Genomic DNA, 14,082 nt, shown 5'->3' with positions numbered 1-14,082 from the left:
TCGATGTGGTGAAATCCATGTGAAATTGTTCACTCTGGATGAGTGACTCAGACTTCGCTCGTTCTCACATTGCTGAGTGAGTACTCCTTCTGCAGCTCCAAAGGCAAAACCAAGCTCATTGCCACAGTCGCTTCTAACTCATAGGGACCCCGTGGGACAGAGTAAGACCGCCCCTGCGACTGTTCACAGCAGAAAGCCTCGCCATTCTCTTGAGGAGTGGCCGGTGGTTTCAAACTGCTGACTTAGCCGTTAGCAACCCAACTCATGACCCACTATGCCACCAGGCTCCTCTCCTCTGGGTTCAGGCACTGGGTATTATCAGGGATTGTAAATTTGAAAAGAAACTTCGATTCTGTAGGAATGTGCAATGGGACTGGGAGAGAAGCAGCTGCCAGCCATACCTAGAAGCGGAATCTTTGAGGTGGTGGGAAAATGTTTTCTTGTCTACTATATACTAGTAAGTAAGCACAAACAAGCCAATGCCTACCTTGCTTACTGGATAATACAACACTGAATCCATAGACCTTTAATGGCTTTCTCAAGCAACGCCATAGACACTTTAAAAAAAATTTTTAATTCGAGCCAGAAAGCTAGAGATGATTAGGGTGGTTTATAATCTCCCAGCATGCAAGGCAGCTGAGCATCAAGACAGATGTCTGGGTGAGGTCTGCTAGCCACTTATAAAGCATGTGACCTCACATGTCTCAGCAGTCCACAGCGGGGTCCAGTAAAAGCTTTACTATTAAATAGCCCAGCTCTGCACTTTCACAAAATACAAAGGACAGAAGTTGTCTCTTTCTGTTAACGAGTCAGAATCATTAGCAGATAAGGCATGGTTTACAAATTGGTCTTTATGATTGAGGCCTGGCTTAGAAACAGTAAACTATGCAACCTGGGAAGTCTACTTCTGGCAGGAAGCGGCTTTGAAATAACATCATACTTCATCACTCCCCACGGAGGTCTTTGACAACTGGTTTGGGCACATCAATAAAATGTCTTGTCATTGCTGTACTTTAGTCCCCAGGGGGCCGTTCTTAGAGCAGCATCCACACTCTGATCTAGAGATGCCCAATAGATGACTAAGGAGCCCTGGCAGTGGCGAAGTGGCTGCGAGTTGAGCTGTGATCCGAAAGGTCAGCAGTTCAAAACCACCAGATGCTCCACAGGAGAAAGATGGGGCTCTCTACTCCCCTAAAGACTTCCAGTCCCAGCAACTCACAGGGCTGTTCTACTGTCCTGTAGGGTCGTTAGGAGTCGGCATGACTTGACGGCAGTGAGTTTGGTTTTTCATAGCTTGCTGCCCAGCTCCCATTCTTGCCCAAACCCGGTTTCATGTGGTTTCAGTGGACCCATGAAAAGACCCCTACAGAAAAATGCGCAGTCCTCCCTGGCTTGGATTTGTACCTCAAGAATTTAGAAGAAAGCGGCTGGTTAACATTATATAGGCATTTTGAAGTACTTGTCTTGCAGACATGCAAAGAACAATAGCAAGAAAAACCTTTGATGGTTAAGGATTTGTTTTATTTTATGTACTTATTAATTGGTACACTTTCTCCCCCATTTTAGCCAAAAATTCTGGAGATTGAAACAATAAAATAAGTAAAGACATGTGTCTGCTTCAACATCGTGATATTGGTTAAGTCTGTGTCGTCCTTTTGAATGCTTTCTGGGTATAAGGCTCTTTGTGTTCTCTCAGCCCAGCCGGGCAGCACTTTGATCTCCGGAGCAGCGCCATTGGGTTGTAAATGTATGTGGCGCCTTTGATCTAGTACTTAGCTGGTCTTATTTTAAATAGATAGCTTCTTTTATCTAAGTAGTGTTTACTAGGTCTCTCTCTAGGAAAGATGGTTTAAATTGCTATTATTTAGATAGAACGCTATATAAAATTTCTTGCAAGTGTCTGGATCTGAATCTAATTCTCTAAATTCTTAAACCCCAAAGGCTCTATGACCGATTCAGTAAAGCCAAATTCCTCTTAAGCCATCACTCCCGCAGATGGCAGGTTACACTAGCAACAATTTTCTTTGCTTTTTAATGCATGATTGATCTTCTGGAGCCAACGATCCCTTCAAAATTCAGACATCTTATATTTTTACATGACTAGGCTACACATGTTGTGCTGCAAATCATAAGGTCAGCAGTTTGAAACCACCAGCTGCTCCCCAGGAGAAAGGGGAGGCATTCTCTTTCCATATAGAGTTACAGTCTCAGAAACACCATCCGGTCTGGCCTGGCCTGTAGGTTCGCTATGATCAGAATTGACTCGTTGGCAGTGAGTTTTGTATTCAGGACACTGTGGGTTAGTGGTGGTCCATTCACCGTAAGGGTGGTCATTCAAATCCTCCAGCCATTCTGAGGGAGACAGATGAGGCTGGCTGCTCTCATGAAGATGGATCCTCTCAGAAACCCTATCCTGGGATGGTATGAGTCAGAACGAGTGCCATGGTAGTGGGATGTTTGTTTTTGCTTGGTGTGTTTTTAGGTTATGTGCTACTGTTGTTATGTGCGATCGAGTTGATTCCAATGGAGATCCCATGTGAGACAGTAGAACTGGCCCACGGGGTTTCCTAGGTTGTAAGTGTAGGAGCAAATGCCCAGGTGTCTTCTCCCGCGGGGTAGGTGGTGGGTTCACTAGTGCTTTCCGTTGAGTCAAGAGTTCAGCCAGGGGCCCTAGGGCTCCTCTGTACATACACGCTGCCCAGGGAATGTGAAACGGGGCTCTTCTGAGTGAACAGATGAAGTCTACCTCGAGCTCTTTTCGGTAAGAGGATTGCGTAAGCATTGTGGGGTCCAGCGCGTTTCGTGACTTGTGTTTGTATTTTTCCAAGCATCATTCATTCGTTCAACAAAGAATGTGCCAGGTACAGGGGACAGAGAATGGCCAAGTCACGGATTCTGCCAAGAGCTCACAGCCTCAGTGCCATGGGGCGTAAAACCAACAATTACATGCCCCGTAGTAAGTGTCCCTAACGGCAGTTCTCCCAGGCTGACCTCGGGCACGGTCAGGGAAGCTTCCCCACAATGTGGGCCCCGGAGCTCAAGCAGAGAGTTGCTGCTGACAGATTTGTACTCAACAGCGGCAGCAGCCAGGTCAGCAGCCAGGTCAGCCTTGGTGAGTGGAAATCCATGTTGCTGAGCCCACACGCCACCCCATCCCTGCCAGCGGGGTCACTCGATTCAAGAGTCCATTGAGAAATCCATCCCGTGCTGACGGACTTTGAGTTCACCTGGTTGCAGATAATCAAAGGAAGTTGCCTGTATCAGGAAGAAGCCATCCCTCGGTTCTACTTTCTCCTGGATCACTCCATTCTCAGGCAGGCGCTTCTCTTTGCTTGGCTCCAGTAGCTCCACCCACCCAGCTGAGAGGATGTCTCCTTTTCAAAATCTCCCCAGGGGAGATTATATTAGGCCAGGCACTTGCCCTGAACCAGTCACTATAGAAGAGGGAACGAGGTCTCCATTGGCCAGGTTATAGACCCTTGTCAGTCCCAGAGCTGAACGTGAGCTGAACATGATACGTTCTACCCAGATCTTGTGGACCAAGAGCAAGGTGAGAGGATGGTCTTCAAGAAAATCAGGGAACTGTTTTTAGAAGGAAAACTAAAACCCAAACCAAACTCACTGTCAAGTGGATCCAACTCATAGCAACCCTATAGGAGAGGACAGGGCTGCTCCTGCAGGTTCTGAGACTGGAATACTTTACAAGAGTAGAAAGCCCCTGTCTTTCTCTTGCCAAGTGACTGCTGGTTTCGGGTCACAGCCCAGATTGTGACCACACCACCCCCGGAGCGCCTTTTAGAAAGAAAGCAAAGAACAGACTCAGAAAAGGCAAACAATCGCCGTCCACTACGGTGAGAAGAGTCCTCGTTCTGATACAAACGCAGCACCCTTGTCCCAACCTCAGTGCCATGGAGTCGATGCAGGTTCGTGGCGACCCTGCAGGACTGGGTGGAACTTACCCTGTGGGTTGCTCTTCGGAAGCAGAAAGCCTCGTCTTTTCCCACGCAGTGGCTGACCTTGCAGTTAGCACCCAATCTCAAGTGTCGTGTTCTTCAGGATCATATTACAATTCTTGCCCCTTTCCCTGATGTTCTTCTATTCACTTGCCATTCTCCTCTAGGATAGGATTTTAGGAAGGCCCTGGTAATTAATGCAAATCCCCTAGCACACAATTGTAGCCATGATCATCTTTATCATTACTTATTAACAGAGGACACTGAGCCTCTGGTCTGAGGTTACACATTCAATGATTGTGAAATAAAACAAAGAGCAATTGAAGACCAACCAAGACATTTGCATGGGCTCTAGGGCTGAAAGAAAATGCACATGGTCTTCAGGGGGATTAGCGGTGGGCATGGAAGAGTAGTCTCAGACAATTAATGTGTGAATAGAAACGTCCAGAGACTCGCTGATGCGGGAATGCAATGGTGAGATGCTGAATCCTTTAACGATGCCTTTTCTCCTTCCCTTCTCAAGTGCTGCTTAAGTAGAGCTGAGGCCAGACGAGATGCAGCTAAAGTGGCCCTGATCAATTCTCTCTTCAATGAGCTGCCCTCCCGCAGAATCACCAAGGAATTCATTATGGAGAGTGTGCAGGAAGCAGTTGCCTCCACCAGCGTAAGTACCCGCAAGGGGAGCGAGCTGCTCGGAATGAACTGAGGCATTTGAATCTTGGGAGATGCTGAAGTGAGCAGAGTTTACTTTAAGGAGTCTGAAAGGTTCATTTTCACCCATTAAATCATTCATTTTCAGCAAAACAAAACCCAAGCCGGTGGATTTATCCATCGTGAAACTGGAGCTGCCTCCCAATTTCAAATCTCAGTAACCTTCTCTTGCTTCCTGCAGCATAATCTCACTCAAACTCACAGCCATCCGGGAGGATACAGTAGAACTCTTCACGGGAGCCTTTGTGAGGCCGTACATCTTTTTAGAATTATTATTTCATTGTTTTATTGATATATAATTTACATAGCATACAATTTAATGCTATATATTAAGGAGGTTAAAGAGTGGTACGATAGTCATCACAATCAATTTTGGATCTCTCCCCCACCCTCTCTTGTGTCCCCAATATCAGCTAGCCATAGGGGGATTGGGCTGATGAGGTTATGTGAAGGAGCCAGAATGTGTGACTGGTGACCCTATTGATGCCCAGGGTTGTGATCCCCAGAACCTATAATGTGTCAGTCTGGTACTTTAGAGAAACAAACCCACAGAAACTCATGTATAAAAGAGAGTTTTATATAAAGGTTAAGTGCACATCAAGAAACCATCCCAGTCCAGTACTGCCCAAGCCCACAAGTCCAACATTAGCCCATATGTCCAACATCAATCCACAAAGTCCTCCTCCACCTCACCAAACAAACACTATGACACAGACTTCAGGAGGAAAGCCGAATCAGTGAGAATGTAAGCATCTCAGTACTGGCAGGGGTCTCCACATGGGTGCTCCAGCACCCAGGGCTACCTCCGGGTCTGTACATGCAGCTTCTTCTTGGGGATGTCCTCCAGGAAGTGAGCCTTGCCAGCTGAAGCAGGGAACTGGCTAAGGCAGCTGCACTCTGTTCCGACCATCAAAAAGCAAGAGACCCAAGAACTTGAAAGGCGAGGCTCACTGAGCCATTTATCTCTCCGTCCTTCAATTAACCCCACATGTGTTTATCAGCCAGGACAGAAACTTGTCATCACTAAACGATTGGGCACCTTTTTTATTGCCTTTAGGATGGCTAAACCGGACGCTGCTTACCACAGTTCAGGTTTTTCTTCTTTTTCCGCTATGCCAGTTGCCACGGAGTCAATTCAGTCTCAGGGAGGCCTGGAAGGTGTCACAGTAGAACTGTGCTCTGCGGGGTTTTCATGGGCTGTGATCTTTCAGAAAATGAATCAGCAGGCCTTTCTTCTGAGGTGCTTCACACTGGCTACCAAGAGTCCAGGCTGACTCAGCGGCCCCCTGTGGGAGTCCAAAACTGTAACTGTTTACAGGAGTAGAAAGCCCTAACTTTCTCCCACAGAGCTGCTTATGGATTCAAACTGCTGACCATGTGGATCACAGTCCAACTCAGGACCACCACAACAAGGTGTTAGCAGCCAGTCAAGCTTGTTAACCATTTGCTCCATCCATGGACTCCCCTGTCCCCCTTAAGCAGTTATCATTGATTTATGGTGCCCTCATATAGTGCAAACTCTAACGGCATGCCTTTCACAACTGTACAAACATTTGGGAGCCTCTCTTGTAAGTCATCTCTGTGTAGCTCTTTAACCACCAGCCTTTTGGTCAGCAGCGAAGGGCTTAACCATTTTAACTACCAACGGTCTCCTTTCAGTTCCTTCCCACTGCCACTAAGTTGGTTCCAGGACTATAAATTTGTATGGAAGTAAACACCATCTTTCTCCCAAGGACCGGCTGGTAGCTGTGAACTACTTAACCTGCGGGGCCTCCAGCTCTCCTTCTTCATTCCTTCCCAAACTAAGGCTACACCCACAGCCATTTAGTTGATTCCAATTCAAAGCAATGCTATATGGGGTTTCCAAGGTTGTAAATCTTTAGGCCAGCAATGAGTCTCATCCTTTTCCCCATGAGTGGCTGGTGGATTTGAACCACTGACCTTCTGGTTAGCAGTCTCATGCTTGCCCAACATCACAATGCCACCAGGACTCCTTATCCCACCTCAGTCACACTGCCATGGAGTCAATTCCGACTCATCAGACTCTATAGGACAGAGTAAAATGACATAGAACGTCCCTGGGTTTCTGAGGCTGAATCTCTTTATGAGAGTAGAAAGCCTCATCTTTCTCCGTCAGAGTGCCAGGTGGGTTTGAACCACTAACTTTGGGGTTAGCAGGCCTGTGAGTAGCCCCTGCACCACCAGGGATCCTTTTCTTCCTTCCTGACTTACTGCCATCAAGTGGATGCTGACTAATAGCAACCCTGTAGGACAAGGTTGAACTGCTCTGTGAGTTTCAGAGACTCTCAACTCTTCATAGGAGTAGAAAGCCCGTCTTTCTCCTAAGGAGCAGCTGAGGATTTTGAACTGCTGACTGCAGTTCATAGCCCAAAGAGTAACCACTAGTGGAATTGAAGAAACTGATGATGAAAAAGGGGGTACAATCAGACCAGCAATGACCCCTGTTCCTTTCCCCTCATCAATGCTTTTATCACTTAGGGGAGAGACAAGGGAATGGGTAAGGAATGAGGAGAGGGGTCGGCCAGGCAAGGAGTTGTCAGCGGGCAACTCTATTGACTATGTGCCTGGAGGAGGAAGGATGCTTTCATTTGCCAGCCCAATACATTTCAAAGACCTCTGAGGAACAGAAGTGAGGGAAATGAAGCTTGATTTATATAGGGGTGGAGGTTACTCAGGAGCAGGGAGGGACCCTCCATGTAAATGTGATTTATCTTTCTTGCATGGAAATTTTCTAAAGAAAGAAAATCTATGTGGCTTTCATCCTTTTCGATGGCTCTCCTCTGGGCTGTTGGAAAAGCCAACGTAAATATGTCAGCAGCAGTGTGTTAATGTTATTGCTGCTTTCTGACGCGGTGGCAGTTGTTTGCTTGGCCTCACAAAGCAGCCGTGGCCCGCCTTCCGGGAATCCAAGGCCACGGGATGTGGAACAGCCAGCTCGAGCCAATTGGCCCAAATGCTGCTCAAAGCTCCATTTAGCTTTTTCTTTCTTCCTTTCTTTTTTAAAACCAGCTCTGCCTCCAACCTACCTTGTAACCTAAAGATTAAGCGGTCCAGGAGTGAAAAAATATAAACCAAGACACATGTCTCCAGGTCGAACAAGAGCATATGATAAAAGGCTCTCATTTAGAATCATAGAAATAAAATATGAATGGTCCATACAGAGACTTCTGCCCATGTCAATGACCTTGTCTGGTTATCATCAGAGCAAGTCTCATGATTTCAATAACCAGTGAAGGCAGTGCCGAAGGGCAACCACGTAAATGTTCATGTCCGCCAAGAAAAGCATGTCCAACGATACGGGCTTCCTGTGCATCGCGCACAATTACCCCTGGCCTGCCAGCGGGGCTTGTGTGCTGTTGTGATGCCACACAGGTTTTAATGGATGTGCCAGACTAAGATGGAGTTGTAAGAAAGAGGGGCCTGATGCTCTAGTTCAGAAAATCAACCAATGCAAACCCTGTGGAGCACAAAGGTCAGCCAATCACAGGAGGTCAAAGGCCATGTGTCCTTGGGTTTGAGGTCACCCTGAGTCAGGATCCTATTTGACAACCGCTAACAACAACTTTGGAATAAATGTTCTTTCAGCAGATATATAGACATTGTTAGCGTTCTAATCAAATGCTAGATTCAGATCCATTATAACCACTTCTTGGAGCCAAGGTGAGATTCAGAACTGTATTTAAAATCAGCTAGAGACCTGGATGCCGAGTGACTCTGTGAAAGGTTAGGACAGTTAGAAAATTCACTGTGTAGCCACAGAATGAACTCATGACTGCCCAAGAAGGGGCAGAAAATCAGTAACGTTTTCTTTTCTGCTTGTCTTTCCAAGGGCTCCTTAGATGATGCTGACGACCCCAGCACCAGCATTGGGGCTTATCATTACATGCTGGAGTCCAATATGGGGAAGACCATGCTGGAATTTCAGGTATTTGACCCTCCGCCACATAGTCATTCAATCATCCAAACCAGAAACCTGAGAGAAATAGTCACTCTTATTGTGAATGTCAATTCTCTTAACAATCTACTTGTTTCCCTTTTGATCCTGAGCACTCTGGTTATTTTAATTTAATGCTCTTAACTTCATCCTTGTTCAATCTGTGTGCTGAGCAATAATCTTAGAACCTGGACTCTAGGGGGGAAAATGTGGCATCAGGACTGGAGGAAGGTGTATGAACAACCTTTGCTATGTAGACGACACAACCTTGCTTGCTTAAAGAGAGGAGGACTTGAAGCTCTTGCTGATGAAGATCAAAGATTGCAGCCTTCTGTATGGGTGACAGCTCAAAGAAAGAAAACCCAAATCCTCACACCTGGACCAGTAGGCAGCATCACGGTAAATGGAGAAAAGATGCAAGTTGTCAAGGATTTCATCTTGCTTACATCCATGATCAATGTTCATGGAAGCAGCAGCCAAGAAGTCATATGGATGGATAGGGTGGATTACATTGCATCTACTTACATCTGAGGCACAATATCTCTTCTTTAATATATATATATATATATATATATATATATAAAATTGGGAGTTAATACATATATAATTCAATAGTGCAATCACATCAAGAAGTATTGTACAATTGCTACCACAATTGGTTTCCAAACATTCTTTTCTTCCTGGACTCCTTGACATTGGCAAAGAGTCCTTTTAACTGTGCCACCACCACTGGAAACCCTTATTGTACTTGCTGTCCCTATAGGTTCGTCAATCCTGGGTTTCATCTACCAAAACACAGAAAAACACATAACACAACATCAAGAAGGTGACCCCCAGTGACATAACACATCTGAAATAAGCCTAATATGAACAACAAAAACCAAATACAGAAAATGTTGAAAACCAGACAAGGTCCAGCGCGCATCAGAGTGGGGATCAACTGACCAAGTTTCAACTGTTCAGGTCAGCTTGACCCCTCTGACCTACACTCATCTCTCCATTGCACTGTTTAGCAACCACTTTCCTGCCATTCCTCAATGGTGGTAGAGGGAAATCCCGGAGGCTTATTTCCTATGTTGTTCCCACAAATGTATCTTGGGCTCCTACTCTCACCCATAACCTTCTGCAAACTGGAGTCTCACAATTTAATCTCTGATCCCAATCCCTCCTTCACCTTCTGATGATATGATTTACAATCTTCAGTGACTGATGCTGGTGTGCTGCTTCCATGTGGACTTAGTTGACCTCTCATGTAGATGGCTACTTGTTTGAAAAGAAGCCTTTAAGACCTCAGATACTACGTTATCAGATAGCGGGGCACCATCTAATTTCTTCACCACACTTTGCTATAGCACCCATAACAAGAGCTCTTTAAAGTGTTGAAGATCAAGAATGTCACTTTGAGTACTAGAGTGCACCTGACCCAAACCATGGTATTTTCAATCGCCTCATATGCATGTGAAAATTTGACATTAAATAAGGAAGACCACAGAAGAAGTGGTGCATTTGAATTATGTGCTGGCAAAGACTATTGACTGCCAAACTAACAAAAATACACCTGTCTTGAAATACATCCAGAACACTCCTTTAGAAACACAGATGATGAGACTTTATATCACATCACATATTTTAGGCATGTAATTAGGAGACACCAGTCTCTGGAAAAGGACAGTAAAAGGGAAGGACAGCAAAATAAAGGGAAGACCCTCAACAGGACAGAATAACCAAGTGGCGGCCGCCATGGATCGAAACATAGAAGCAATCGTGAGGATGGCGCAGGGCCAGGCAGTGTTTTGTTCTGTTGTACTTAGGGTCACTTTGTGTGGGAACTACCTTGGAAGCCCTAACAACCTCCTAAGCCTTGGGTGCTTGTGAAAGCTGGAAAATGAATAAAGAAAATTCTAGAAGAAAGGAAGCTCAGGTGGGTAGTGGATTTTGCATTGGCTTGCTAGCCACAGGTTCAGGAGTTTGAACCGAGCAAATGCTCCATGGGAAAGAGATGAGGTTGTCTGCTCCCTTACAGCTTTATAGCCGTGTAAGCCCACAGGGGCAGGTCTACTCTGTCCGACGAGCTGCTAGGGGTCAGAAGCAATTCGATGGCACTGAACTGAGGGTTTTGCTGTGGTTTCGAGTAGAAAAATTAATGCCTTTGAATGATGGTGTTGGCAAAAAATATCAAAATTGCCATGAATTGGCAAAAGAACAAACAAAATTATATTAGAAGAAAAACAAATGCTATGGTCCTTAGAAGCATAGGTGGGGAATCTTTGTCTCCTATTCTTTGGGCACGTGATCAGAAGAGATCAGTCCACGGAGAAGGACACTACACTTGGTAAAGTCAGGGGTCAGAGAAACAGGAAGTTTTTCACCCGCAGAGATTGACACATTGGCGGCTGCAGTGGGCTCGGGCATAACAAGCACCGGGGTCCAGAGAACAGGGCAGGCAGTGTGCCCTTCTGTGTGTCACAGGGTTACTCGACATCAGAGCCGACTCCATAGCATCCAGTAACAACAGCCAAGTCAAGCCAACAGCAGCATGGCTCAGTCGCCTGACACAACAGCCAAACAAGGCGCCATCTTTGCTTTTCTGAAGCAGACAGCATTAGGCAGGTCTCTCCAGTGAGACCGTCGGAGATACGCTGTGTAACCTGTAGGAGATACACAGGTAGAGGTTTAGATCATGGCCTCTCACCGGTTCTCAACCTATGGGTCGCGACCCCTTTGGGGTCGAAAGACCCTTTCACAGGGGTCGCCTGATTCCAAACAGTAGTAAAATTACAGTGATGAAGTAGCAAGGAAAATAATGTTATGGTTGGGGGTCACCACAACATGAGGAACTGTATGAAAGGGTCCCGGCATTAGGAAGGTTGAGGACCACTGGCTTATACCGTTTTGAGGCATGGCGAGTCTGAAATTTGCAGGGCAGCCCAGCAAGTTGAAAACTCAGGCAGGGTTTTAGGTTGCAGTCTTCAGGGCTGGTTTCTTACATCGAAAGGCCGCCTCAGTTTTAGTCTTTAAGCCTTCGAGACTGGATGAGGCCTCCCCAGATTGTGCAGAGCCATCTCCTTGACCGAAGTCAATGGACTGTACAGGTCAGTCAATCACATGCACGAACTACCTCCACCGCATCACCTGGATTTGTGTTTGCGTGAATTATTGGATATACAGCCCTGGTGGTATAGAGTAGTGCTACTAACTGCAAGGTCAGCAGTTCAAAACTACCAGTCCCTCCAAGGGAGAAAGGTGAGACTTTCTAGTCTTATCGCCCCAGAAACCCACAGGTGCATTTCTACTCTGTGTGGGAATTGACTCTATGACAATGAGGTTTTTTTTTGTTTTCTTCAGCTCAGCCAGAAGAACCCTTGGTGTAGTGACTAAGTGCTTAGCTGCTAACCTAAAGGTCAGAGGTTTGAGTCCACCAGCCACTCCATGGAAGAAAGATGTAACCATTTGATTCTGTGCTGATTACAGCCTTCAACTCCGATAAGCCAGATGCACGATACCCTATATATAGGTTTACCATGAGTTGCAAATGGTAATGGGTTTGGTTTGGATTGTTTAACACCAACTACATAGTTAATTCTGAGTCATTGCAAACCTGTATGACAGAGTAGAATTGCCCTGTAGGATTTTCTTGGCTGTAATTTTTATAGAAAAAAATTGCCGGTTCTTTCTCCCAAGACATTGAACTTGTGTAGGTTGAACTGCTAACCTTTCAAGTAGTATCCAAATGCCAAATTGCCACACACCTAAAACCTATTGCCCCCTAGCCAATTCGGACTCACAGCAAGCCCGCATGTTAGAGTGGAATTCCCCCAAGGGATTTCTTGGCTCTCTATAATCCTTATGAAAGCAGAGCAACACATCTTTCTCCCTTTGAGGAGACTGGAGGTCAAACCACCTACTTTTCGGTTAGCAGCCTAGACTCCTTTCCAAATGACCATACAAAGAGTAAAGGCTATAAGTCTGAGAAATAAGTAGAGAACACTCTCTCAGGACCCTGTATCATTTCACCCGTCTTTCTGTGCAAAGTTGCCCCTAAACAACACCAAACAGGTGGATACGTTGTTGGTTTCTGTGAGACATATGTTAAAATAACAGTCATAAAGCATCTAACATAGTGCCACCACCCCCCGGCTCTCCCCCAAGGAAGAGCTTCGTTGACATTAGTTCCTCCTTCTCTCAAAAGACTGCTTGTTTTGTTTCTGTGTTACAAATTCTGCCATAGATTTCTCAACAGCTCCTGTAAAGTTGAAAGGGAGAGAGAAAGATTCATTTCTACTTTCTGCAACTTGAAATGATAGTTAGAAGTGGATCATGAACTTCTGAAGTTTGAATGCAAGCTGGGTTGGGGAGAGGTTGCTTAGAGTACGGTGTGCATGAGGTTAAGGATGGCTTTCCCCAGCAACTATTTGAGCGCCTCTTATTTATGGAACAGAGTGAATGTAATCCATGTATTTAATGGGAGGGGGCTAGCTAACAATTTTCTCTGCTCAGGTGGAAACTTCACAGAAATACCGCAATGCTCTGTGGTTTTCACTTCTTTGAATTAACCCTTGCCTTTTCCCTGTTTTGTTTTTATAATCTTGTCCACTTTAACAGCTTCTACTTAATTACGAGGTGGCCATTTCCCACACATGTAAATTAGTATGTCTGGATAAAATGCTAGGTCGGCTAGCGTTGGGCTTGGGGTATGCATATCCAGAGGGCCAAGCTATGGACACAAAGGAGTGGTGCACTGCACATGCTCAGAGGTTCAGGTTTCAAGGGATATTGTCGCTGATGGGGAAACTGGGTAGGATCTTTGAGGAAAATCTTTACAGGGGTAGCATACTTAGCTTTGCCAGGGACTTTTGCGTCCCAAACTTCAGGAGTTATGGCCTGTTCCCATGGTTCCTGTGGGGGGAATCTGAGGCTCCTTCACTGTGAGGAGCAAGTGGAAAGCTGTAGAGAGATGAAGATGAAGCCCGATGACTGTGAAGGTGTGCAGCTCAGACAGTATGTCTCGGCCAAGGAAAGGAGCTGGACATTCAGGGATCACTAGGAAGCCTAGGTTCCAGACCAGTAACAGCTATCTCTTGCTGCTGGGCCATCCGGACTGGGCGCCTTCAATCCTCCTCCTCCGTTATCAGCTGCACATTGGCTTGTGGGCGCCTCCCCTCCAGGTTTTGGGCCTTAGGACAGAGGCCAGCCCAGTGGCTAGCCTGCTTGCAATGGACACATGGCGTCCAAGGAGACTTGTTCCGGCTAGGGCAGTTCCTAGTCCAATGACCCAGTCTCCGGCAAATGTAGCACTTGGTACCTGGTCCAAAGGTCTGAGAAACCATTGGCTGGCCATGATTCTCCTTTCTCTAAAACATACTGTGGCCAAATAGAATTGCAAAGCGTAATCAGCTTCTGTTTGTCCAGCCTTTCCGGATCAAATCTATCCCAATGGGATAGGATCCATCCGATGGGACAATT

The 14,082-nt window shown here is 46.0% G+C and overlaps 1 protein-coding gene across 1 annotated transcript in view; it reads left to right on the top strand.

Annotated features, from left to right (window-relative positions):
* The window catches only part of LIX1 (limb and CNS expressed 1), a 63,252-nt gene that overhangs the window by 38,178 nt on the left and 10,992 nt on the right, over positions 1–14,082 (top strand). Inside the window, exons 3-4 of the mRNA XM_075543076.1 lie at positions 4,477–4,617; positions 8,515–8,610. Of these exons, the coding sequence (XP_075399191.1) occupies positions 4,477–4,617; positions 8,515–8,610 (237 nt within the window). The remainder of the gene's footprint in view (positions 1–4,476; positions 4,618–8,514; positions 8,611–14,082) is intronic.

The sequence above is a fragment of the Tenrec ecaudatus genome, chromosome 2, assembly GCF_050624435.1.
Source record: "Tenrec ecaudatus isolate mTenEca1 chromosome 2, mTenEca1.hap1, whole genome shotgun sequence".
NCBI classification, from domain to species: domain Eukaryota; kingdom Metazoa; phylum Chordata; class Mammalia; order Afrosoricida; family Tenrecidae; genus Tenrec; species Tenrec ecaudatus.
Note: the sequence above shows the minus strand (reverse complement) of the source record. Positions and strands in the feature narration are given on the sequence as shown.